At 62.4% G+C, this 25,191-nt stretch overlaps 1 protein-coding gene across 1 annotated transcript in view; it reads right to left on the bottom strand.

Moving 5' to 3' along the window:
- LOC124994999 (maestro heat-like repeat family member 5) overlaps nt 1–24,037 on the bottom strand; it is a 29,782-nt gene extending 5,745 nt beyond the window's left edge. The window contains exons 1-22 of the mRNA XM_047567383.1: nt 23,950–24,037; nt 21,939–22,096; nt 21,086–21,178; nt 20,589–20,705; nt 20,248–20,367; nt 18,878–19,000; nt 18,706–18,782; nt 17,746–17,881; nt 12,850–12,945; nt 10,437–10,541; nt 8,945–9,080; nt 8,688–8,782; nt 7,654–7,803; nt 6,906–7,064; nt 5,853–5,993; nt 4,757–4,941; nt 4,395–4,532; nt 3,909–4,020; nt 3,547–3,690; nt 2,802–2,978; nt 1,719–1,874; nt 674–796 (exon numbers count right to left, since the gene is read on the bottom strand). Coding sequence (XP_047423339.1) covers nt 674–796; nt 1,719–1,874; nt 2,802–2,978; nt 3,547–3,690; nt 3,909–4,020; nt 4,395–4,532; nt 4,757–4,941; nt 5,853–5,993; nt 6,906–7,064; nt 7,654–7,803; nt 8,688–8,782; nt 8,945–9,080; nt 10,437–10,541; nt 12,850–12,945; nt 17,746–17,881; nt 18,706–18,782; nt 18,878–19,000; nt 20,248–20,367; nt 20,589–20,705; nt 21,086–21,178; nt 21,939–22,096; nt 23,950–24,037 — 2,829 coding nt within the window. The remainder of the gene's footprint in view (nt 1–673; nt 797–1,718; nt 1,875–2,801; nt 2,979–3,546; nt 3,691–3,908; nt 4,021–4,394; nt 4,533–4,756; nt 4,942–5,852; nt 5,994–6,905; nt 7,065–7,653; nt 7,804–8,687; nt 8,783–8,944; nt 9,081–10,436; nt 10,542–12,849; nt 12,946–17,745; nt 17,882–18,705; nt 18,783–18,877; nt 19,001–20,247; nt 20,368–20,588; nt 20,706–21,085; nt 21,179–21,938; nt 22,097–23,949) is intronic.
- Between the last annotated feature and the right edge of the window lie 1,154 nt (nt 24,038–25,191).

Below are 25,191 nucleotides of genomic sequence, written 5' to 3'. Positions count from 1 at the left end.
TTCCTGCCTTCTGGTCCCACAGACCTAGACCCTAAGGACACCGTGGTCATTCTGATCAGTGGAGGAATGAAGCTGAGGAATAGCAGGGGAAGGACAGCAGAGATCAGGAGGCCTGTGGACAAGACAGACAGCGTCCCCAGCTTGTGGGCCCTGGCTGTGGCCAGACCCAGGGAGGCCTGAGGGCTAAGGACAGGCCTGTAGCATCTTCTGGTAACCTCAGTCCTGCCCCAAAGCTTGGAACTGTCATCTGAACAGCCTGAGTCTCGGGTAAGACAGGAGAGGCTGGGTCAGAGACTGAACTGTCGCTGAACAGCAGAGGGCAGTGTTTCCTGCACCCACTGCCTGGCCCAGCTATGCCTGCAGTAGAGCTTTAGCCCTTTCTCCAATCAGGTCTGCACTGGACACGGGGCACCATGTCCTGAGGTCCCTCCACAGTGGCCTTGGGCACAGTTCAGGGACATGGTGTGGGGGTTGTGTCTCCCCAGCCCGCTGGAGAGGACCTGGGCTCCACTATGGAGGGAGAATGCTCCCCTCCCAGGGGCTGAGGCCACTTAACGGAAACCTGCAGAACAGGCTGTCCAGCGCTGATGGACCGCACTCAGTGGGCTGGGGTGAGCCGCACAACCACCTCCCTCCCTGGCCTGGGCCCATTCAGGGAGCGCCCACACCTTACCATGTAGATAAAGACGTCATTCTCGGCACCCAGGCCTCGGCCCCACGCCAACTTGCTGAACAGCTCCTTCTGGAACTCCCACTTCAGCAAGATGGCGCAGCGCAGGAAGGTGAACTTGGTCTTCTGTAGGCAGAGCAGGTGGGTCACCCCAGGGAACTCAGGCCTCTGCCTCACCACATCCCTCCCAAGCAGGCCCAGGGGAGGATCCCACAGGGACAACGACCCAGCACAAATGCACCCTGCTGGGGTGAGGAGACTATGCTGCCAGAGGAAGGGGCAACCACATAAGAGGATCTCCATTCCCTAAGCCCCATGGTGCCCTGCTCTAATTCGCATGAAGCTTCCAGAGTGGCAGTGGTCACCCTGGCTGCCCAGGCCAGGCCTCCTTCTTCAGGCCAGGAAGGAAATGGGCTGAACAACACAGACAGGGCCATCCGAGGATTCCAAGGAGGGGCCTCCGCTGTCTGGGAAGGAGCCTGTCTTCTAACAGGGTAAGCTGGAGCCCGGACCAGGTTGTTCGGTTGTTGAAGGTGAGGCCCTACTCCCAGAGTCCTGCGATGACAGTGGACAGCCTAGTGCTACAGAGTGGTCTGCAGAGACAGATGGGACAAAACTGGGGGCCCCCGGGCTACCCCTGTGGCTCCTTGTGGAAACAGAAACTCCCATCCAGGGAACTCCCGCGGATGGGGGCAGGGGAAGCAGGTACTCTTGTGCAAGATGCGGTCTGTACCTCGGGCCAGGGAAGGGAGGGCAGAGGCAGGAAAAGGATCCTGAAAGCCAGGTTTATTTCAGGCATGTGGGGGAGAGGGAGGGGTCTGCAGCATGGCGTTCCAACGGCAGGACCATCTCCTGGGTGGGGTCCCTTCCTTTTCTCCATCTGCCTGTTCCCCTGCAAGGCCAGATGTGGCCCTTCCTGGCCGAGTGGGTCCAGGCGGCTGCCCTATTCTTGTCTGCCCACGGGTGGAGTCCTCCAGCCCCACGGGCAGGTGTGCTCTCCCTACCCCGGGCTCTCCCGGCCCCCACGGCCAGGCCCGCGCCTGCTCACCATGACCACTGCAGGGCAGGGGTCTGCCAGGTGGAAGAGCAGCGGCACCAGGGCCTGGAAGGCAGAGGTCTTGAGTGCCTGCCGGAACTTCTTGCCACCACTGTGGATGACATCCCCGAACAACAAGATGGCACCTCCTCGCACCTCTGCCCTCACCTGCAGAAGGACGGGTCTTCCGCTCAGGCAGGCGACGTGCCGGAGCCCCTCCAGCCCGGTGGCCTCTCAGCTGCTGACCACCTGCCCTCCCTCTCTGCCCCAGACTTCAAGCGGCTGTGCCTGCCCCACTTTGGCTCTGTGCCGCTCAGGGCAAACCCCATCGCCGGCCATTGTGCGTGGGCTGAGTAGCTGAGCCCAGCAGCTACCCCATGGCTCTGCTGCCCTCTCTGCCCCAGCTAACTCCTCCATCTCCTCAGCTTCCGGATTTACTCTCCTGGCTTTCTCTCCTCTGGGTTTCTGACAGCTGCCACTCAGGGCTCCCCAGAGGGCTAGGGCCAGATCTGTCACTTCTTAGCTCCGTGACCCCAGCAAGGCTCCTTTCCTGAGTTTTGCCTTTGGTGACGGCAGGAAACGACCTTGCCTTCTCCCTGCGCCTGCACCGCACCTGGCCAGGTCGGCCTCGGTCCTTCTGCCTCCGTCCACCTCCCCCAGCCCTTCCCCAAGGCCCGCACACGCCTCAGGGGACAGAGCCTCGCGCCCAGGCTGCCTCCACCGCCGGCCTCCGCGCCCCCACCGCCGGGCTCGCTCTGGCTCCGCCTGCTCTGCGCGAGCCCCGGGCCGCCCGCTCGGCCCGCCTTTCGAACGACCTGGAGACGGGAGCCGAGGGCACGCGGGACGCCTCGGACACCTGGGGGGCGAACGCGGTCCGCAGGGCCCCGCCCTCCCCGGTCCAGCTCCCCGCGGGGCGCAGGGCCCGCGGAAATTGCCCTCGAGCGCCTCGAGCGCTGCGCGCACAGCGGCCGGGCTTCTCGGATGGGCACTCGGGAGAAACCGCGCAGGCGCCGTGCCTGCAGGGCCGGTTCCGGGCGGTGCGCGCGCCCTGTGCCTGCCCGGTCCCGCCCCTCTGTCACCCTGGGATCTGCTCACGTCCTCGAAGAAGAGCGGCAGGTGCTGGGCGATCTTGAGACTGGCGGCACCGACGCTCTGGTCGCCCAGGCGGTGCAGGATGTCACCCAGAATTTGCATCAGCCCCAGGGGATCCTTGGGCTCGGGCTGCAGGAAGTCGTCCAGCAGCTCCATCAGCCGGCTCTGGAGCAGGGCCACCTGCAGAGAGACCCACCCAGTGTCTCCAGTTTCCCCTGGTGGGGCAGGTCATCCAGCTGCTGGTCAGAGCTATTACAGGCAGCCGGACTCCTGGCTCCTCTCCAAACCCTCCCGAACTGGCAGGGCCTGTGGCAGGGCTCTCAGGTGGATGGAGGACAGAGTGCCTGACTGAGACCTGTCGGAGGCTGGCTCCCTCTGCACAGACAGGGGAGTGGACGGTCAGGGCAGCTTATCCCGGGCCTCAGTCCCAGCCCTGCAGTAGCACCCTAGGGGCACCGACCTGTTACCCAAGGCCAAGGGCAGGAGGAGGTGGGTGCAGCATGAAAGGAGCTGACAGTGGCTGGCAGATGAGGGCCTCCTACCTGCAAGGAGGTCAAGGCACTGATCCCAGAGGTCCCTCTGTCTCAGAGTCCCTGTCCTAAGCAAATGCTGCCACCTTCTCCTGCTCCAGGCCTGAGTGTCTTTCCCATCTACCTTTCCAACAAGACATCTACCCTGCTCCCTTCCCCTTGAAGCCCTTAGGATGGGAGTGGGCTTGTCCCCAAGCTCCTCCATGTCCCTAGCTCACCTTCTTTTGGTGCATGAGGATGCTGCTGAGGGCCTGCAGGCTCATGGCCTGCACCAGCTGGTTGGGGTTTTTCAGGTTCTGGTTCATGAAGTTGACCATGTTCCTCCGATTCACATGCTGGAAGACTTCTGGACTATTGAGAAACTGAGCAGAGTTGGCACCATCAATCTACCTGCCAACTATAACTGCCAGTTAAAGTCAGCACCACAGCATGAGATGCTGGGGTTAGACATAAGGAAGCACTTTCAGGCAGCAAGCAGATCTGATGCATCAGGCACAAGTTAGGATGTCTTTTATCAGAGGAAAGTGTCTTTTTATCCTGAAAGTAAGGAGCAGGTCAGGGTGGCAGGGGAGAAGCTGACCTCTGTGAGGATGAGAATAGCCACAATGTTGTCTCGCTCCTCATTGTTCTTCAGGAAGATGATGGCTTGCCCCAGAATGGCCTTGACCTCACAGTCATAGTGGGACACAGCCCTGTTAAAGGGAGGGGCAGACATGATCCCAAGTGCTTTTCTAGGACCAGGCCCAATTGGTGGTGGGGAGGAGCTGGGGACTGGACAGTGGCCCCCACCCCCGCAGACCTCATTCACTGCATCAGATCTGCTTGCTGCCTGCAGTGCTTCCTTATGCCTAACTCCAGTGTCTCATGCTGCACCTCGGACTCTACCTGGCAGCCGCAGTGGGCAGGTGGGTTGCTGAGGCAGCCCCGCCAGTTCCCGACGCCCAGACGTCTTCCAGCAGGCGTCTTGAGTCCAGAGTGCAGGGTGCAGTGGGGGGTGTGCTCCAGGCCTGGGCTGCTGCCCTTCCCGGCCCCTCCTGGGCTGAGGGGCTCCCGTCTAGGGACTCACCTGGCCAGGAGGCTCACGCCCTCGGGGTAGGTGTCCAGGCACTCCAGGTGCTGCCAGCCGTCCAGCAGCTTGACGTGGGCGAACACCTCCCAGGAGTCCGTGGTCCAGAAAAGGCCCTTCAGCGCTTCCAGGCAGGTTCTGGGGCAGGGCGGTGGCGGAGGGCAGTCCCCTGGGGCTGGGCCGGCTGCCCCCGGGCTCCCTGGGCCCACATCCTCACCGCTGTTGGCTGCCCCCACCCACAGGACGGAGCTCAGGCCTTGCTGGGTCCTGAGCATCCGGCCACACCAGCGCCCACCAGGGACTCCCGTGCCGTGCGGCAGGGGCCAGGAGGCCCTGCGAGGGCAGCCCCTCCCACGTCGCACCTGCAGGGCCCGAGGGGCCTGTCCTCCAGGATGTCCTCCTGGTAGTCTGAGAGGCCCTCCTCCATGCCCAGCTCCAGCAGGTAGTGCAGCTGCGTGAGCAGGCCCATGAAGAGGCCGGCGAAGGCCCAGCGCACGGTGGCCCTGTACTCGCGGGTGTAGAGGAGCTCATAGATGGTGTTCAGGGCCTGCAGCGGGCAGAGCAGGGCCGCGGGCCTGGTGAGTCAGGGTGGCAGGCCCCTCTGTCCCCAGGCCCCAGCCTGCACCTGCCCCAGCCCAGGAATCAGCAGCGACAGCGCCTGGCTGCTTCTGGCTGGCGGTGGGCTGGCTGCACCCCAGTCCCGGGCAGCCCCAGGTGGGACAGGAGCCCCTCGACCAGGGCTCCGCTTGGACCCCAGGCCCTGCCTAGCTGCTGCACCCCGGCTCTCCCCGGCTTGGCTCCACCCTCTGGCAATCCGCTGGCTTTGTCCAGGTGCCCTTGCCGTGGGAGGGCCTTTCCAGAGCTTCCCCCGAGGTGAAGGCCACGCCTGGTCCTGCTGGCTTCCTGGCCCTGGCCCTGGTTTCAGGTGGCTAACCCTGTGCCACCGCATTTTCTTGGGGTGGGATGTGAGTGCTGCCGCCTGCCTCCTCCAGCCACAGAACCACTGCCCCTGTGTCCTTGGCGGCCACGTGGCCCCACTGCGCCTCCCCACCCCAGGTCCTCCTGGAGCCGAGCCCCTCTGCGGCTTCCCCTCGCCCTTAACCACAGCCGGGCACTAGCAGCCTCGTCTCCTTGTCTGCCCTGTCCTCCCAGCCCCTGACTCCTCTGTCCCTGCGGCACCGGGCAGTCCTGCTGGCTCCTGACCTGCTCCCTGGGCACACTTGCTCTAAGTTCTTGGGAGCCTCCAGTTTCCTGTTCTGGCCAAATGGACAAAGCAGGGCATCCCCTGGAGAAACCAGTGCGGGTGGCAGCAGGGAGGCCCTGGGACTGGCAGCTGGTCAGTCACCAAGTGCAAGGGGTGGCCACTCCCCCTCGCGGAAGATGGTGACCTGCCCGTGACTGGCAGTGCACAGGGTCACCGTGGCCGAGGAGACCGTGGTGGGGCCAGGCCCTGCTCACCCTCAGGCAGACGAGCTGGGCCTGGTGGGTGGGCTGGACCAGCTCCCTGGGGGGCCGCAGCTTCAGCTTCATGTACAGAATAGTCATGACCTTCCGGGCCAGCCGCAGGTTGGTGGCCAGGGTCTGCCACAGGAACAGGGTCTTCCTGGGGAGACAGAGGCCCGTGCAGAGTGACTGCAGGCCACTCTGGGTACAGGCTGTGCTGCCTGAGGGCCCGAGGCCCACTGGGGGGCCTTCCCTATACCCTTAAATGGTGCCTCCTGAGCTGGCTGTCAACAGGACAGCTGGCCGAGGGTCCCGAAGTGAACACGGCCAGCCCTCAGGAAAGGTGACAGGCGGGTCCTGGAGTCAGTGCCCTGGTGACTGCTGACTGGGCCCTGCTCCGGGCTCTGAGCACAAGTTAGCTTTGCCCCATGTCTGGGCTGGCTCCCTCCTGGTGCCCCCTTGCCCCTAACTCCGAGCAAGCAGCTGCCATCCTCAACCTGCCTCCAGGAGCAGAGAGGAGACCAGGAAAACAGGAACCACGGCAGGCTGAGCTGCCAGTCAAAGGCTGTGACCCCCGGGCAGGCCAATGTCCCCAGCACCCTCAGACTGCAAAGTGTGCGCACACCCATTAGGTGGTTGGCATGTGGCTTCTGACCCCACGGGGCTGGCCAGGTCGGAGGCAGTGTTCCTAGCAAACGCCCTGAGGAGAGCAGCTCCGGAAGCCCTGTGGTACAGTGGTGGCCAAGGAGGAGCCAGCCAGGGGCTCGGGGCCATCAGGCCCTGCGTCTTCACAGTGCCAGGTTGGCCTCAGGGCCTCTCGGAGCCTGAGGGACGTTCCAAGTTGAAGTCCCTTCCTGGGAGCACTGAAGCCCTACATAGTCCCCTCAGCCCAGGGCACCTTTGGGGCCCAATCCAGTTGGGCCCCAGAAAGAGGTGACAGGCAGGAGCTGGGCTGGTTGTGCTGTCTCAGCCTGGAACTGCGCCTGTGGCCTGGGGCAGCGAAGACCAGAGGGTGGACACTGGGTGGTGGATGGTGTCCGTCTTGGGGTTTGCGGGCAGAGGGAGGACCCACCTCTCTAGGGTGTGACTCAGGGACAGGGTCACCTCCACCACCTCCTGGGTGTGCTGGTTGCCCAGCACTGCCGTGGCCTTCATCATGGTCTGCTGGACGCTCTTGAAGCGGATGCCTGGCAGCTCCTGGAGCAGGCTGTGCAGGATCTCGGCCACCTATAGAAGGGGCAGGCAGAGCGTGGCCCCCAACAGGACAGTCCACGGCGCGACCCAGCCCTGTGCTCCTGGCACGTGCCGCCTGCCTGTTTGCGCTCCAGCCCCTGGTCATGGGAGCGGTGGGAGGACGCGCTGTGGGGCAGACGTGGCTGATGCAGAGACATGCCCAAGCGGGGGTGGCAGGAGTGCGGGCGAGCCTGAGTTCAGTGGGCCTCGCCAGGCCGAGGGGCAGCCGGAGCTGCTGCCTCCTGCAGACTGGCACCCAGGCAGCCCTTGGCTCCAGTGGCAGTGGCAGGCCTGCCACCTTGTGGGGCACAGGACAGGAGCAGGTGGCCAGGGGCCTGGGGGTGTCCCTGGGCTGATGGGCAAAGGCAGCCCGAGGCAGGGCTGCCAGAGGCCGCCTCAGGGGCTGCACAACTGCGGGGAGAGGCGCCTGGCCGTGGAGAAGAGGTGTGGAGGTGGGCGCACGCCACGCGGCCCTCGAAGGGCGGCCGTCTGCTCCCCGGGGCTATGCAGGGAGGCCCCCTCTCGGCTGAGGCTGAGGATGTGGCCCTTGACCACCCAGAGGGGCCCTGGTGCCAGGCGCTACCTGCTCAAGCTTGATGCCAGCGTCCTGGAAGATCATGAGGAGGAGCCTGGAGGCCAGGTCACAGCGCAGGTGGCTGTGGCTGCGGAGGCCGTGCAGCAGCGTGAGGACCAGCTGCGTGTGCTGCGCCACCGTCAGGTCCCTGTGAAAGGCCTGTGCGGGCGGGGCTCTGCTCAGCAGCCAGCCTGACCCGCTGGGCCCAGGCCCCGTGCCAGGCAGAATGAGCGCCACGTGAACCTCCACACAAATGCCCTGAGCCCAGACCTGCCGCGGGCCAGAGCGGCCAGCACAGGCCCAGTGGCCACCTCACTGGAGAATTGCCCTGGGGACAGCAGGAGCCAGTAGCCCTGTGGGCCCCACTCGCAGCTGACCCCCGGCTGCCCTGCCCACGTGCAGCCCCTGCCTCTCTGTGCAACCCCTGGACCTCCTGCTGCCAGCGGCCTTCCCGCTCCGCTCATCCTGAGAGCCTGTCCTAGTGCCTCCTGCACCCAGATTCCCATCCGCTGTCCTCGGGAGGGGCTCTGCCAGTGCTCTTCTCAGGGGACTCCACTGCCCAAGGCCTCGCTGCCCCTACGGTAGCTTGCCCTGGGAGCAGCAGGGTCTCAAGCCCGAGCGGCCCTCACTTGGAAGGTGGGGACGCTGAGGTCCTGAAAAGTGGAACAACAGGCCCAGGGCAGCCCAGCCGGTCAGAGGCAGAGCTTGGACCCAGCCCAACCCTCAACTCCTGGTCCAGTGCCAGGAAAAGCTTGAGCCCAGAGCCAGGTGTGTGGGGAGGGAGCAGGACCCTCCTGGCTTGCCTGGCATGGAAGGGCAGTGCCAGACCACGATGTCCCAGCAAATCAGGCTGGGCGGCCACCCTTGCAAGTTCTAGAGAGGCCCAGCAGACACCAGCAAGAACGGGGGCCTGCACTTCCAAGGGGCCTGCGTCCAGTCCAGGGAGGGACTGAGGCGGGTGCTTCTCCTGGAAAGAGCCGTGTCGTGAGCCCTCCTCCTGGCCCTGCCCACACTGCTGCCCTGGCCCAGCGGGGAGGCCTCACCTTCACCATGCGGCAGAGCCTCATCCCCCACTCCTTGGAGGCCTTCACTTCAAAGTGCCTTGCTTTGTTCCAGGGCGTGAATTCCAGCGCTCTCCCTGCATGAGGCTGAGGGTCAGGGGAGCCACTGGGCAGGGGCAGCCCCTCCTCTCCAGCACTGTCGCCCCAATTCACAGACCAGGTGTGAGCCCGAGGCCCAGAGATCCTGGAGCCAGGATGGTGGCCAGGAGCCACCCGTCTCCCTCTCCCTGGCAGCTCACCCTTCTGCTCAACCGCAAGATGGAGGAGGAGGGAGACACACTGCTGAGAGCGGCTCCGGGTGACCTTGTCCCTGTCCCGACACAGCAGAGTCAGCAGGCCTATGTGGTGGCCCAGCATGGAGGGCGTGGCCTCTTCCTGTGGAGGGCGCCAGTGAGCAAGACGGGCAGGCAGGAGCCACCTCTGTTGTCTGGGGCTCCAGCTTCTGGGAGGCGCCCGTGCTGGGACCCAGGGGAGCCCATCCCAGGTCTGGGAGACCCTGCACCTCACTGGCCTCAGTTTCCTCGTCTGGAAAGGGGGCTGTTCCCATTACTCATGAGAAGTCAGGGAGTGCCATTGCTGCCTCCCCAAGGGCACCTTCCCCGTGGGCCACCATGCCTGTCCCTACGTGCCTGTACACTAGTGTGCACACAGCTTCTTCTTTTGGGATTTTAAGACTTTTCTACTTCATGCTGATTTTCAACAGTTTTGGTTCTGATGCTCTTGGATCTGTGGGTTCAAACTTTTCGTCGGGTTTGTCAGTTTTGACGTTCCATGGCCACCTACTCCTGTCCCCATCCTCCTGGGACTTCAGTTAGCTTGACATTGTTTCACAGCTTGCTGAGGCTTTGGCTAGTCTTTCTTTTTCCTTTAGTTCCTATAGGTTCTGTGTTCTGTCTTCGAGTTCACTGGCCTTTTCCTTTTCTTCTGCAGTATCTGACCTACTAGTAAATGGATCCAGTGGCTTTTGTACTTCGGATCTTGTATTTTGTTTGTAGCTCCATTTGATCCATCTAGTTGCTCCCATTAGTTATCCCTGGATGTTTCATATCTATTCTTTTATGGTGTTCATGTTTTCCTTTAATTCTCCCCAGTACTGAACACAGGTGCGCTCTACCACCAAGCTACACCCCTAATCTGTTTTATTTTTATTTCAGGACACCTCGAACCTGCGGCTCTCCTGCATCAGCCTTTGAGTAGCTGGATGGCAGGTGAGTCCCCAGGGCCAGTTTTCCCATTAATTTTCAAGCATGTAGTGTGCACTGCACCACGTTCCATGGGTTCCTGTTGCCATATGCATGTTTCACGTCAGTGAAGTGGGGTAGAGAGATGGAGTCTTTAACACAGCGGGGAAAGGGGCTTCTGTGGTGTCCCCTCTGGATGTCCAGCCTTGGAGACCCAGCAGCTGAAGTCTGGGTCAGGTAAGAGCTGTTTGTGGGGCCAGGCAGTCCAGCCCTGTGCAGGCCTCGGTGAACCTGGCCCACAAGGGCTGGGAGGTGTCCACGACCTTCCCCAGCCTCTGCTGGCTGCGGGGAGCCCTCCACCCCATTTCCTCAGACCACCCTACCTGTGCCTTGGCCACGGCACAGCCTTGTGCACCCCAGTGCCCTTCCCCGCACACACAGACCACAGGAGTCCTGGGCTGCTCCCTGGCCGGGTGTCCCCCTGGTGGCATCAACCTGATGGTCCTCCCCCACCTGGGTGACCACGAGGGGCAGGGCCGTGGGCACTCACGGTGAGCCTCAGGGAGTCCACCACATACTGCAGGAGCAGGAAGATGGACTGCACCGCCCGCTTGCGCTCGTGGCTCTTGTCCGACCTCAGCCAGCGTTCCATGTGCTGTGGCAGAAGGGAGGGCAGAGCTGAGCATGGCTGCCACACCCCTCCTCCGCCCCACCCTGCACAGACAGTGGGGCTCCAGGCCACTCGGTACGTTCAGTTACAGGGTGTTTTCGCCTCTCATGCCAACACCGACCAAGCAATCCTGAAGTGGGTACCAGCTGGGCACTCTCCAACTCCATCCATTCCAACACCACTTACCAGGAGGGAGTGTCAGATCCCACAGACTGAGGGCTCAGTCACCAAGAGGGACCCACTTCAGATGCCAATTGCAAGCCCCAGGTGTGGCCTGTTGCTTCTACCCAATCAGCTATAAATCAAATGTATTGGCCCATCTTTCATTACTATAATGAAATACCTGAGGCAGGTACTTCATAAAAAAGAAAGGTTCATTTTTGTTCACAGTTCTATAGGTCCAAGGTCAAGGGGCCACACCTGATGATGGCCTGCTTGCTGGCAGAGTCCTGAGGCAGCACAGGGCATCACATGGAAAGACACACAGAGTACATGTGCGTCTGTGTCTCTTCTGGTCTCTGTCTCTCTGCTTCTGAAGCCAGCAGGATGCAGTCATGGGCTTTGTCCTAAGGACCCGATCTAATCCTTTCCAGCCACCCAGAGGCCTCTTGACCCCACCATGGATTAGGTCTCCACCTCTAGTGCCTCTTGGTGGGAATTGAATCTCCACACAAGGAGCATGGGGGCCACTCAGATCCCAGCCACTCACAGCCGCTCCTTGGGCTCTGTCCTCCTCTAGAGTCCCTCTCAGGACCCAGGGAGCACCAGTATGCTCATATCCTATCATGAGGGCATGGCGAAGGCTGAGCCAGACCCCAGATGGAGAGGGACGGAGGACAGGTGGCAGGGGCTCCACGCCCTCTCTGCACAGTCCTGCGGGTGCTGCGAGTGCTCGGCCCAGGGTGAGCTCCCGAGTCCCGGCCTGGTCGAGCCAGACTCAGGGCCTCTCACCTCTCTAAGAAAGGCATGGGGACAGCAAGTGGCCCTTCAGCCACAGCTGGGTCCCCTGGCAGCCAGCCCCCAGCGGCCAGTCAGCACCTCAGCCTAGGGCTTTAGGAGCTGGGAGTCGAAGACCAAGTACCTCGCCACACCGCAGGCCACACCAGGCTTCGGGCTCTGCACTCGGGAGGCAGCCAGCGTCCGGGCCTGGATCGCAGGGTCTGCTGCTGTGTCAGCACGCGTGGGTTTGGAGCAGGGACACCAGGGAGGACCTGTGGTCTCTCTTCCCTCTGTATTCCTGAGCCTCTCTGGAGGGAGAGTCTGTCCTGGGGACCCATCCCCTTGCTCTGTGGTTCCTGTCCCTGAAGGACATGTTCCAAGCTGGTTCCCAGCTGCCCGCATAGTGTCCCTGTCCCCTGACCTCAGACCCTCAAGGACAGGTACTAGCCACTCTCCCCTAGACACGTACACCTCCCGCAGGGGCCCTCGCAGGGCGCCTACAACAGGGCGTGGCTGAGGGGACGTTTCTGGCCTGAACCGAGCAGTCCTGGTCCCCACCAGGGTCAGCCAAACTCCAGTCAACCCAGAGCACTGGCCACCGTGCACGGATGGCACCGGACACTGCCAACAGCTCAAAACCAGACCTCACGCTCTAGCCGAGGAGGGCTGGCGCCCCACACGGCCCAGCCTCCCTTGGGCCATCCTGCCCTGAAGTTCCCATCAGAGCTACAGAGAGGCCATGCCTGGCTCCTCCATGGCCCTCGGGTGGCACCTGGCCTCCAACTCCACCCCCAGGTCAGCTGTGAGAGTAGCACAGGGCAGCTCTGGACACGCTCCTCCAGGCCCAGCCCCTGTCACCCACACATGCCCGAGCCTCACAGCTCTCCTGGGGACACACCTGAGCCCACTGTGCTGCCCCAAGGGTGAGGACAGCACTGACCCCACACAAAGCTGGGGGCCCCTTTCCCTACCTCCAGCCCCCCATGAGGTCGGGGCAAGGGTGGCCCTCCCAGCCCACTTACTTCCCTTATCCATCAGAGGAGGGCACGGGGGCACTCTGGACTGGAGGGATTAATCCTGGCAAAGCACAGAGCCCAGGGCCCGGCACCCTCTGCCAACCTCTGTGGGGGACCTCAGCGGCATGGCTGACTCTGGCCCGCCTGCCCAGGGAGGAGCCGAGCACGGAGCGGGACCCCCCTCGAGTGCCCTTTATCGTGCTCAGTGACTGAAGTGGGGAACAATGCCGTCTGGTTGCTGAACAATGACATCGACAGGTGGGCAGCGTGAGGGCACCGGCCAGGAGGGACACCGAGCAGCCCTGGGGACCGGGAGGGCTAGCCGGAGCGGGGTTCACCTGCAGGAGGAAGCAGAGCTCGTCCATGCTCGGGTTCTCCAGGAAGAAGTTCTGGAGGAGCAGGTTCAGGGCTCTCTCCGTCTTCCCGTACAGCGCCTGGCGGAGAGGGGTCAGCCGGTGTCACAGGTGGGCCCCCTGCCCCAAGCTGCTGCTCCTCCCTGGGCTGTCCTCCCACCCAGGACAGGCCAGGCCAGGTCAGGCTCTGATGCTGGTGACTCCAGGAGACGACCATGTGCACGTGTGTGTGCGAGCACGTCCCTGCTGCTCGGGCCATCGCTGGCCCTGCGGTCCCCCCACCCCCGAGCTCCTGTGCCTGCTGCCAGGCTTCTTCCTTCTGCTGCCCTGGGCACTGGGCTCCTGAGGACACAGGTGTCCTCCTTCCTCTGGCCCTGCTTTTTCTCCTGGGAACCTCAGGTCTGTGGAACTCAGCAGGTCCAGCCACCTACAGACCTGCTGCCCTGTCCACCCTGGTGCCCTCTGGGCCCTGGGAGCTGCCTAGGGACTGGGGGCTGTTAGCGAGGGAGTCAGCCGCCGGGGGGAGTTCGGGTCCGATGTGCTGCAGGCCCTCAGCGGCTGCCCGGCACTCTGCCAGGGTCTCGCCCAGGGTGACGGACGCAGCTGGCACAGGTGAGCTCTGCGGCTGCTGCCGTGCCCTCCTAGGTGACTCCGTAGCCTCGATTCCCTCTCAGGAGCAGGGTGCTCACTGGGTGTGTCCTGGCCCCCCAGGGGACGGGGACGCCAGAGCTTCAGTGGAAATCTCTGATCCAGAGAACAGGTCCAGGCAGTGTGTCCGTGTGGGGAGGAGGTCAGCAGATGGCGGACAACCATCCCTGGGGTCCTGGGGTGGGCGGCTCCTCGCTGCACTGAGGTCCCTCCCTCCCACAGGCACAGAGTGGCGGGACGGGGCTGCCGAGGGCGTGGGGAGGCCAGCAGGGGCTGGAGAGTCACCCAGGGGTGAGGGGACCGTGTCCAGTGCTCCGAGGGCTGGTGCAGCTGCTGGTCATGTCGGCCTGAGCAGGACACCGCTGGCCACAGCCCAGTCTCACTCACCATGGCCCACGTCCTTGTGCCACCGCCACCTACACACACGCGCACGCACACACTCCACCAGGAGTGCAAGCCAGGACCTCCTGGGCCCCACACTTTCTCAAGATCAAGAGATGGACTGAGGGATGGACTGACGGAGGAAGGGTAGGCGCAAGCGTGGCTGCAGACAACTGTGCTAGAGCGGGCGGGTGACCTGGGACAGCTGGACAGGACAGCACAGATGGAGAAACACACCAAAGACGCAGATCGCAGGCCCAAGCCACCCTGGGCACAGCAGCACGTAACGGCAAAGCCGTGAACGGTGCATCGAAAGACGCTCCGCAGGGCGGGGCCCAGGCTCCGCGGTGGAGGCTGGCCTGGAGGCTGGCCTGGTCTGCGCGAGGCCCTGGGCTCCATCCTCAGCACCGCATACGAAGAAATATGTGAAACTGAAGGTCCATCAACGACTAAGAAAATATTTTGAGAGAGAAGTTCTACTGATTGAACTTCTGATTGAAAAGGCAGAAAGAGAGGAAAAGAGGGACAAAGACGGACGGAGAGAAACAACTAGCAAGACAGCCGTAGGGCAAATGCCTGGGGCCTCACCTCCGCGGAGAGGCGGAACCCAGCCAGACCGCTTCACGCGCTTCCCAAGGAGCCACTGCAGGAGTAACGGTGCCAAGGTCGACCACGGGGGCCAGAGGGAAGGCCAGCGCTGACCTGGCCGGGGCGGCAGGGGCAGGCGCTGCAGGGGCCAGCAGTGAAGACCGCCTTCCTGCAACACCAACCAGACAACCGAGGCCTCCGTCTTTATGGCCTCATAACAGCTTTGAAATCCAGCGGCCACCTCCGGAACACAGGGGTGGACAGTGCAGCTGTGGCCAGCATGGGCATCCCTTCCCATCACTGATGGTGCCAGGTGCCCGAGGGACAGCAGAACACTGCTCCTCAGAGGGACACACAGCTGGGCACCAGCACCAGCCACGTTCCGGGCCAATGGATCTGAAGGGATCTGCACCATGAAAAGTATTTTCCTGACAGAAATGGAGACATATGTGAAGGTGATCAGCATACTTCTAAGTCGTCAGCAGGTCAAAGAGAGAATAGAAGCTGAAATCAGAGAACCCAGGAATCAAACCGAGTGAAAGTGGAAACATCGCACCAACATGGGTCACCCCAGGGGCCCTGGAGGAGCACGTGCCCTGCTGCCCATCTGCTGGACCCTGACTCTGACCCTGATCCTAACCCGAGCGAGGGCAGCAGGCTGAGGATAGAGAGGGAGAACCTCCACCAGGAAGGAGGGATGGACCACCTTCAGGCAAGGAAGCCATGTGTCCAAGCCTGTGGGATCCGGGAACCCTGGAGGAGGGTGCGGCCAGGCAGGACGCGAGACACTGTGTTCACGAGCACCAGCAAGGAAACGTCCCAACACCACGGAAAATGGGAAATAGGAAAGAAAGTTTGGCCAAGGGACATGCAGGACAGCGGCAGGAGAGTGGAAATGGCCTGACCACCCCCAAGCAGCTAGCCGGTCCCACACCCTCAGAGTGCGTGCAGCCAGTCAGACTCCAGTGGGCAGACTGCACTTCACCAGCTGATCCTAGACTCTTCTGGAAATGCAGGAGCTAGGACAGCAGAAGCAACCAGAACAAGGGCCAACGCGGGCGTCTGAGCAACCTGACCCCGGGACCCAGAGAGCCCTCGGTCCATCCTGGCTGTTGGAATAGAACGCCGTGCACCCCGTGGCTCACGGGCCACAGGAACAGGCGTCTGCGGGAGTCCAGGAGCGGGGCACCACCGGCTCCACATCCTCACAAGGAGAAGGCAGACGAGCCACCGCAGGCCCCGTGTGAGGGTGTCCATCACGTCGCCTGGGGCCGGATGCCCGTGCGAATTTCAAGGGTCCTGCACTGCAGTCCACTGCACCCCTGCCACCGAGGCAGTGTGACGGTGGCGGATCACAGATCGGGAGGCAGGGCGAAGCGATTAGAAGGAGAGCCCTGCGTCTGTGCAGGCTGATCCTCAACGAGGTGACTGAATCAAGCCAGGAGGGTCTGGTACCACGTGCTTCTGCAGTCCTGGGTGTTCATGCCCAGAGTTAAACTCCAATCCACACGGTGAACCTCACAAAACCAGCTCAGAGTAGGGCCTGAACCATTACAACCTGAGCGTCTCTGTCCCCCCAGGCTCTACGCTGACGTCTCGGCTCCAGGACAATGGCGTCAGGAGGGGGCCTCCAGAGGGGACCTTGGGAGGTGCCCATGGTGGTATCAGTGAAACACCAGCTACGGTACTTGGTACAGCTGTCCAGACAGACCCCGACAGAGCCCAGGTGTCACCTCCAAAAGAACAAAACTTCTAGCAGAAAATAGAACATCTGAAACACTGTGTTAGTGGACTTGGGCCCAATGCACCGAGGCCCTGTGCACAGCTCTTGCTCAGACACAGAGCTCAGTTTCTGTGCGCGAGTCCCTGGGGTCGCCACAGTTTAACAAGTCACCAAACTCTTTTCTCAAGAAGCTGCACTATTCCACCTCCCACCAGAAAAAATAACCAAGCTGGATTCCCTCCACATTAGCAACTTGAACAGAGAAGAGGAAGCTACAAATTGGGAGAAAATAGGTCCAAATCACAGGTCTGATGACAAAGGGCTCACATCTGGAATCAAAAGTAACTCTAAAAACCACTTAAGAGCCACAGAAGTAACTCAGTTTTAAAATGAGCCAGGAGGCTTGGACAGCTGCCTCCCCAGAGAGACCACAGAATGGCTGGGAGCGTGGGAAGACAGAAGGAGACTGAGAACCAAGGTCTGACCACGTGGCACTGTCCAGGACCCGGAGCATCCGACCCTCACCCTCTGGAGAGCCGTCCGACGGCTGGCTCATCAGTTAAACCCGAGCCCCCGTGAGCTCACTAGCAACTCAGCAGAAACAAACCCCCTAAAGACCTGGCCACACACTCCTGGCTCCTTCATCTCTAACAGCCCAAATTGGAACGACCTATGCCACCAGCCAGTGTCCATGAAGGCAATGCCACCCTACTGTACCAGGAGTGGACTGCTGGCACAAGCCAGGACACAAGCTGGCAAGACCCTCATGGTGAGTCAGCACGCTCCCGTTCGTAGGAGACTCTGAGGAAGGCAGACCTGCTTTCCTGGGCTCTCTGCAGCTGTCCAGGATCCTCTGCCTGGGGGTCTGCTGGGGGACGCAGCCCAAGGTGCACAGGGCAGCCCCCAGTTGGCCTTTGACCTCGGCTGTTGCCCACTGCTTGCTGACCAGGCTGTCCCTGTCAGGTGTGGCGTGTGTCTGGCCTGAGGGCCTGTTACTTGCTTTGCTGTTTCCACAGAGCCTAGCCATCCAGGATTCTGTGCCGGCACCGACACTGGCAGCCTGGCCCCTGGGGCTACCTCCCAGCTCAGCTGCTCCTCCCTGTGGACAAAGGGCTTGACCCAGCCTTGGTTGCACCCTGGGATGTGCTTCGGGTCATGGAGTGTGAGGTGACCCTGCTGCATGCTGGGTCCAGGCGGGAGCAATTGAGGCCTGTGACCATCAGCCTGTCCCTGCCTCAGGGTCCTGGCAAGGAAAGACCCGGGCCTGTGTAGCCCGGGTGAGGAGTGCCCGAGGATAAGGGTGCTGCCCGCACTCCAAAAGCCGCTGGGCAGGCCACGCCTCATGGAACACCAGCAGCCTGACCAGCCTCCTTAGGCTGGAACACCAAGACTCAGGGTGTTTCCAAGGTCAAAGTCAGCCAGGAACAAAGGCTGGACCCTAACTCCTTCTTCTGCCCTCCCAGGCAGGGCTGGACAGCCAGGCCAGTACCCAGAACCCGCCACGCAGGAGGAGGGGGAAAGGCCCAGGAGCACAATGTCACCATGACATCCGGGGCTGGCTCCATTGGAGGGGACTTGCTCTTCAACTCCTCTGTGGGGGGCAGCAGGTACACACTCTGCAGGCAGGTCTGCAGGATCCTGGACTTGACCAGGGGCTTGAGGCTGGGCCGCAGGTTGCTACAAGAAACCAAAGACCAGGCTTTGCAGGGTTGTTGGGCTGGGGCCAAACTCTGGCTGAAGCAGGCTCCTGGTGCTGGGCACAGTGGCCACATCTATAATCCCAGCGGCTTGGGAGGCTGAGATGGGAGGATCACGAGTTCAAAGCCAGCCTCAGCAAAAGCAAGGCACTACGCAACTCGGTGAGACCCTCTCTCTAAATAAAATGCAAAATAGGGCTGGGGAGATGGCTCAGTGGCCCAGTGTCCCTGAGTTCAATCCCCGGTACCTTCCCCCCACCAAAAAAAAGGGGGCTCCTGGTGAGGACAGACTGGCTCAACTTGGGACCTGGAAGTGGACCTGGACAGTGACACTCCTGACACTGCCTGGGGAGGGTATGGGAATGGCACTTACTGTCCTGGGAAGGGCCTCTAGGGACAGGGACTGCAGCAAGCCATCCCAAGGGGCTCCACTCTCTCGGGTTCTTTGGTATTCGTGAAAAACTTAGGGATTACTCTGGGGTCAGTCAGGGCTGTGAGTGGGATCAAGGGCAACTGGTGACAAGACCAGAACTTGTTTGTGGCCAGGTCAGGACTCTATGGTGACAAGGCCAGGGCTTGACCAGGATCAGCGCCCAGCATGTCACCTGGGTCAGGCTCAGGTGCGACCAGGACACAACCACCTGTCTGGGCGGGGAACAGAGCAGACCTAGCCCTCCAGAAGGAATGTGTCCTGGCCCCAGCCCTGGAGTTCACCCCAGCTCTTGCATCCTTTTGCACACTGACCCCCTCTCCACACTCAGAGGGCCTGGCCTGTCTTTGTTCCTGGACCCCAGGGGGAGTCACCTCAGGCCCACAATGACCAGTATGATCTTCTGCCGGCAGAGGGTGACCAGGAAGTCGGGCTCCTTCTGGAGGATGCACTGGGAGGGTAGAGCAGGGGCCGATGTGGCAGTGGCACTGCACCCGACCAGCTGCGGGCCTGCCCGCCCCCTGCAGCCCTGGGGGCACCGCTCACCAGGAGGCACTGGATGAGCTCTGGAGTCTGAGCGAACTTGTAGTTCTGGGCGCCGTATTTCGGCCTGAGCACCCTTGTGAGCAGGATGGACGCGGAAAGGAAGCTCGATTCTAGGATTTTGTCCTAAAGGATGGGCCGGGTCAGGGGACAGTGGTGGACAGTTCCCCACAGCTGCCATGCAGCCCAAGCAGCCACCCTGACCAGGGGTCACAGCATGCATGTACGCACACACAAACACACCCGTGCAGGTGTGCAATGCACACCCCGCACGCCGGCCGCCGTGCACAAAGACACTCAGGGGCACAGCAGCTCGCACAACTCACGCCAGCCCCAGGCAGCCCCCTCCTGGGGCCACGTGTGCCACACAGCACACACACACCTCAGCCCCAGGGGCCAGCAGCTCTGGGCCGTTGAGAGCCACCCCTGTGCCGGAGCAGGAGCACCTGGCAGGAGCTGCAGAGACACTAGGGGCGCTCCCGCCGCCGGCGGCTCGGGGCTGTGCAGGCAGGTGCCCACCCCCTCTGCCGGCCCAGCCCGGAATGCAGGAAGCAGACCCAGGGTGGGCTTGGCCAGGCCACATCCCTGGCCTCAGCCTGCTGCCTCCGTGGTGCACATGGCCTGGGGCGAGGCGGCTTGAGGCGCCCTGCCCTCCCACCTCATGCGGAGGGCCGGCAGGGCTCACGTAGTGACTGCAGGAGAAGTAGTACACCATCCTGGAGATGATGTTGTCCACCCAGGGCAGGATCCGCTCCTTGGCATGTGTGGCCATCTGCCCGTAGCACAGCAGGGAGGTGCTGCTGACCCACTTCCAGTGCAGGTCAGGGTCCTCCAGCTGTGGGCGGCAGAGGGCAGAGGGTCTGAGGGCTCTATTTCTCAGCCCCCCTGGCTGCCCTCCTAGCCTGCACCCACCTGTGCCCCAGGAGGGCCACGCCCTCTGCTCAGCTCCTTATGGTGGTCAGCTCCTTGGGGGTCCAGTCCCAGGCCTGGCACCAGCCCTGCCCTCCAGGGACTCCCTCGAGCTGGTGCCCTGAACCCTCCTCCTTCCCGGCAGGCATCGCCCTCTGGGGCTCTCTGGTGCTCTACTTCTCCCAGAGATGATTCTGGGAGCCAGTGGCTGGGGAAATGAGCGGCTCGACACACCCTTCTAGGTCCAGCGCCCGGAGGAGAGACCGAGTCCAGGCCACACACAGCCCTGGGATCAGGGGAGCCCCTCCACTCCAGATCCTCAGCCCAGGATTCACGTCAAGTACAGAGAGGGGCTTCATCCAGCCTGTGTTGCACGCCGGCCCCTCCAGAACCCTCCTGTCACCAACGACACCTGAAGCCGAGGCCCACCCAGCCCCACGCTGGCAGCACCCGGGAGTCTCTACCTGGCTGCCTGGGGATGGGAGGGCCCACCTCAGGAATCTGGTGCGACCCATGTGCTCCAGCAGGGCCCACACCTGCTCCAAGTGCGTGGTGGACGCCAAGCCCACAGAGAGGGCGATGCCCTGTGGGCAGAGGTTCCTGTGAGCGGTCCCAGGCCAAGGTGCTCACCCTCCCAGCCTCCTGGGCCCCATCCTCCCAGGGAGGATCACTTAGTGCCCGATGCAGAGATCCCCCACCTGAGAGTCACACAGATCTCCACACAGTGAGGACTGGGGGCTGGGAGGTGGCCAGGGGCCTCAGGAGGCACGGTATGGAGAGGGGGAAGCCATGAGCACCAACCCACCTCTCGCTGGCTGCAGGACTGGTGGGAGGACTCCAGGAGGCAGGTCAGGTGCCTCCTCACCAGGTCTACATCGGTACACTCTCGAAGGAAGATCCCGTAGAGTTGGAAGAGGAAGGCCTGGGCAGAGAGAAGGGAGCGCTGACCCGCAGGCAGGGCCCAGCCGGGTGCTCAGCACACAGGCTGTGGGGCGGGAGGGGCCTGCTTGCTCCACGTGTAATGGCTACTGCAGGTGAAGCCCAGACTGCCCATCGACAGTGCTGTCCTGGGGCTCGGGCCCTAGGCCCAGGCCCTGTCCTTCTCCCATGGGTCCCCCACACACACTTGGAGTAGTGGGACAAACCACCCTCCCCGCAGACCAGGAGACTGCGGGTTGGCCCTCACGCCCCTCAGTGCTTCCCGCGCAGTCAGGCTGGTGTCTTGTCAGCCTGGGAGGTCGCCCTCTTGGGGGGCCTCTGAGCAGCAGAGGGAGGCCCTGGGGATCTGGCCCAGGTACTGACCTTGTCCTCAGCCTTCTGGGGGTCCAGCTTCAGGAGCTCCAGCAGCCTCTGGATGTCCATGCCTGTGTCTGGCACCCGATGCTTCACCACCAGCTGTGGGCAGAGCTCAGAGCTCAGGTCCCAACTCTGCTTCCACCCACCCTGCCAGGGCAGGACAGAGGCTGAGCCCTTAACACGCCCGGAACCCTGCCTACATCCCGGAGCACTCCCCATCTGTGCTGCCACCACGCTGGCCCCTGCATAGCCGGTTCCCTCGGACAGGACACTTCCTCACCCCCAGCTCCCAAGCCTGCCTGGCAGGTCCCCATACCCAGCCGCGTGCTGGGCAGCCTCCCTCTGCAAGCCTGGCCTGCGGCAGCCTGCCTCTGCCATTCCCCAGACCTCAAAGAATCTTCCTGAGTGGCCCACGGGTGTGGCCAGCAGCCTCCAGAGGATGGAAATGAAGACTGGAGCAGAAATTTGGGGGATGGGATCAGGCTAGCCTCACCCACTTCAGGACCGCAGCAACCTCTGGTGGCGGCTCAGGCCATCAGGCTGGTCTGGAGGAACAAGTCTGGGTCCTGCTGCCCCACATCCCACAGTTGGCTGGAGAGCAATTGCAGGAGTCCTGAGCCCGGGAGCCTTGGTGAGCATCAGCAGGCAGGCAGGAGGAGGCCCTGAGCGGGCAGGAGCTTCCTCCACCTGCTCCTGACCCCCGTGCCCTGACTCCCTCACACCTGGCACCTCAGGATGGCAGAGGCCCGTGGGAGCCTCGGGGGCGGAATGGAGGTGAGCCATGAGGTGAGCCGAGCGGGGCTCAGGCTTCAGAGCCCCGTGACTCTGGGGCAGACGCCGTGGGCGAGTCCCGGCCTACCTGGCTGTGGTCACACAGGTGGATGCGGATGTTCTCCAACACCAGGCTTTGCTCGGTGACCAGCATGGCCCTGGCTTTGCTGACCAGGTGGACCTCCCAGTGGGGGTTGTGACTCCAGCACTTTTCCGTGTCTCCTAGGAACCCCGAGTCTGAAAAATCTGCAGAGGGCCCAGAAGCAGGGAAGCAGTACACTCTGCCCACCAGTCGCAGTGACCCGCACCATGACCCTCGCGGGTGCAAAGGAGAGGCGGGGCTGCAGTGGCAGTACCCCGCCCTGGAGGCGCTGTTGTCCACCCGGGGCAGGAGACCCCCGCAGCCCACACCCGTTCCTGCGAGGACCCCTCCCCGGACCTGCCATCATGTTTTCTTTAAAATGTACTTAAAGCAAACTGAAAGCACGGATGTGGAGGGAGGGCTTGCCTTGCTGAGTGCAGGGACATGTCACAGAGGCACCACGACCAGCTCAGAGTAGGGTAGTGTGCAGCCAAATGCCTTGGGGACAGGGCTCTGACAGCCCAGGGCATCGGGACCAGACCCACAACCAGAACTCAAAACTGCAAATCAACAGGGAAATCACAGATGGGTCAATGGTGCCAAGTCATTTCTAATCGTTTGGATCACATTGACCTGGATCCCTACCTATTTCTCACACCAAAATAAATAGCAAAGAGCAGCAATGTCTGAAGGGTGACGGAGCTGTGGGCTTATTCTCTATGACCCCAGGTGGCAGAGAACAGGGACGGGGAGACCACTTCTGCAATCAGCAGCACAAACTGTCCTCCACAGCAAGGACAGACTGAGGAGGTGCTTCCACAGACACACAGGGCTCGGTTAACCCGAGTCTCCTCCACAGCGGCCAGCAGTGGGCCCCCCTCTGCAACTAAACCCAGACAAAGGAGACCTACGGGCCATCAAACCCAAGATGGTGGTGCCCACCAACGACCCAAGAAGAGTGAAACAACAAGGTGTGATATTTTTTAATCTGTCAATGACACAAACATGAGAGAGCATGAAGAAAGACATTCTCACACCCAGGAGGGTGACGAGCCATTAAACTGCACGTCTCAAAACACAAATAAAAGTGTGTTCAGAACCACAGGTGTGGGGCTCTTTTCTCCAGGCAGAGTGAGACCTGGGAGCTTGGCGGTGACGCCGCAGACTCCGCCTGGCCAGTGCGCTCAGGAGAGCCAGCCCTGCTTCCATTTGCAGAAGGCTGTGAGCCAGTCACGCTGCGGGGTGGGCCAAGCAGGTCTCTCTGGTCAGGGTCCCGCCCCCACCTGGCGTGTTGCTCATGAGGAAGCTCAGTCTCTGCCACGGATCCCCTGGGGACTAAAGGCCAGCACCGCCATGCAGGATCCTCTCCTGAGCCTCGCAGCTCCCCCACGCCTTCCCACCCCTGACCCTGGCCCCGTGCCACCTTGGGGAGGAGCCAGCTGTTGGCATTGAGAGTGTCGCCAGCCCTGACGCTAACAGGTGGCCAGGAGGGGCTGTGTGGTGGGCTGGAACTCTGTTGCTCATAGATCTATGCGGTCATTCACCCCATAAAATCCACTGACTGTCCACCTGGTCAGCCCTGGGGCTGCCAATCAGCCCAGATGTGTCTGTAATGGCTTTTGGAAGACCCACACCACCTCTTCTGGGTCCCCAAAGCCCCAAGGACTGGCAGCAGAGGAGCAGCAGCAAGATCTCTGAGAAGCTGGTTGGCAGGTGGCACCCAGCTGACCCTACCTGCTCCAGGAGGCTCTGAGCCCTCTTTGTCCTTGGATGTGAGGAAGGACGTGAGTAAGGGGGAGTGAAGATGGGCTGGTGGGGGACAGAAGGGGGCTGCCAGCAAATCCCACCTCAGGCCCTTGGGGCCACTGAAGCCGTCCCAGGCTTGTCTGGGTCTAAAGGGACTGCGATGCCCTTGCACAGTGCAGTGGGAACAGATGACCCCCTGCTGAGTCTGGGAGCCTTGGCACCCCCAGCTTTGTGCCCGTACCCCAGACTCTGCCCGCTGACCCCTGCTCACCAAGCTCCAGCTCTTGCTCCTCCCTGGGTGACAGGCGGTTGGACAACCAGAGGGGCTGGTGGAAGTTGTGGTTGGTTGGGGCCAACATGGTGCACAGTGCCTCGGGACCTGGCAGGGACAGGAAGGCTACGCCTTGCACCCCACCCTGAGTCAGGCCTTGCGAGGTCCCCTAGTCACCCCCAGCCTGATCAGGCCCACCTTGGACTCCTTGATCCTAACCAGTACTCCCCTGGTTACCCCAAACTCAACCACAGCCCCCCTCAGCCACCCCTAACCCTCCAGGGCCCTCACCATGGGGCCTGCGAAGGAGGGAGGGGTCCCTGCGCTGCCCTCCTCAGTGGCCTGGGCCTGGGGTCTGCTTGGCTGTGCACACTCACAGGAGCTGAGAGTGGAAGGGAGCCCAGCACCCCTGAGACACAAGGGTCAGTCTGCAGGCAACACCAGTGGCCAGTAGCCCCTGGGCCTGGGTGAACGTCCTGGCACCTCCTGTGCTGCAGCCTCTCAAGGCATGTGGGGACTCGGAGCCTCTACTGCCCTTGCCTCCACCTGGCCTCCCCTCTGATGCCTGTCAGGGCTCAGATCAGCACCTTCCTCTCATGCCCCCAGCCCTCCCTGAGCAGTCCCCCCTGTCCACACCTGCACCAGGGTCACCTGGGAGCGAGTGAGAGTGCACTCTTTTGCAGCCATGGGGCTGAGCCAGAGCTGCATGTCCAGCTAGCCTCTGGGGACCTGCAGGGATCCAAGGTCGCTGCAGGCCCGCAGAGCTCTCTGGACACCCGAACCCAGGTGCCGGCCACAGACTCACACCCACACTTGGGTGGCCTCCCTCAGGGTGCAGAGCCCCTGCCTGCTCAGCCAGGATCACCAGACCTGTCAACCTGACGAGTGAGCCCTCGGTGGTCTACCTGGCCCGCCCTGCCGCCACCCACCCCTCTGCCCAGCAAAGGCCCCCATGGGTCTCCTGAGGCCCCCCTGGGTACTTCTCCACCCTGACCTGGGACTGAACCTGCAAAGGCCTTGGTCGCCCCACCTGTCCTGGGCCCTCACTCCAGCGGCCTGCCAGGCCCCTGTAGCAGCCCTCCCGTTGCTCTGTGACCCAGGCAGCTTTCAGCATCCCTGCCCCAGGCCTGGTGTGCACCCAGCCTCCACATAGCTCTCCCCACCACCCTCCTCACTAACCCTCTGTCCAGGGCCTCTGCCTCTGCCTGGAGTGAAGGCTCCCGAGGGCAGCAGGTCCTCCTG

Source organism: Sciurus carolinensis, chromosome 1, assembly GCF_902686445.1.
Source record: "Sciurus carolinensis chromosome 1, mSciCar1.2, whole genome shotgun sequence".
NCBI lineage: Eukaryota > Metazoa > Chordata > Mammalia > Rodentia > Sciuridae > Sciurus > Sciurus carolinensis.
The sequence above is the reverse complement of the archived record's forward strand: the minus strand, read 5'-3'. Positions and strand labels throughout refer to the sequence as shown.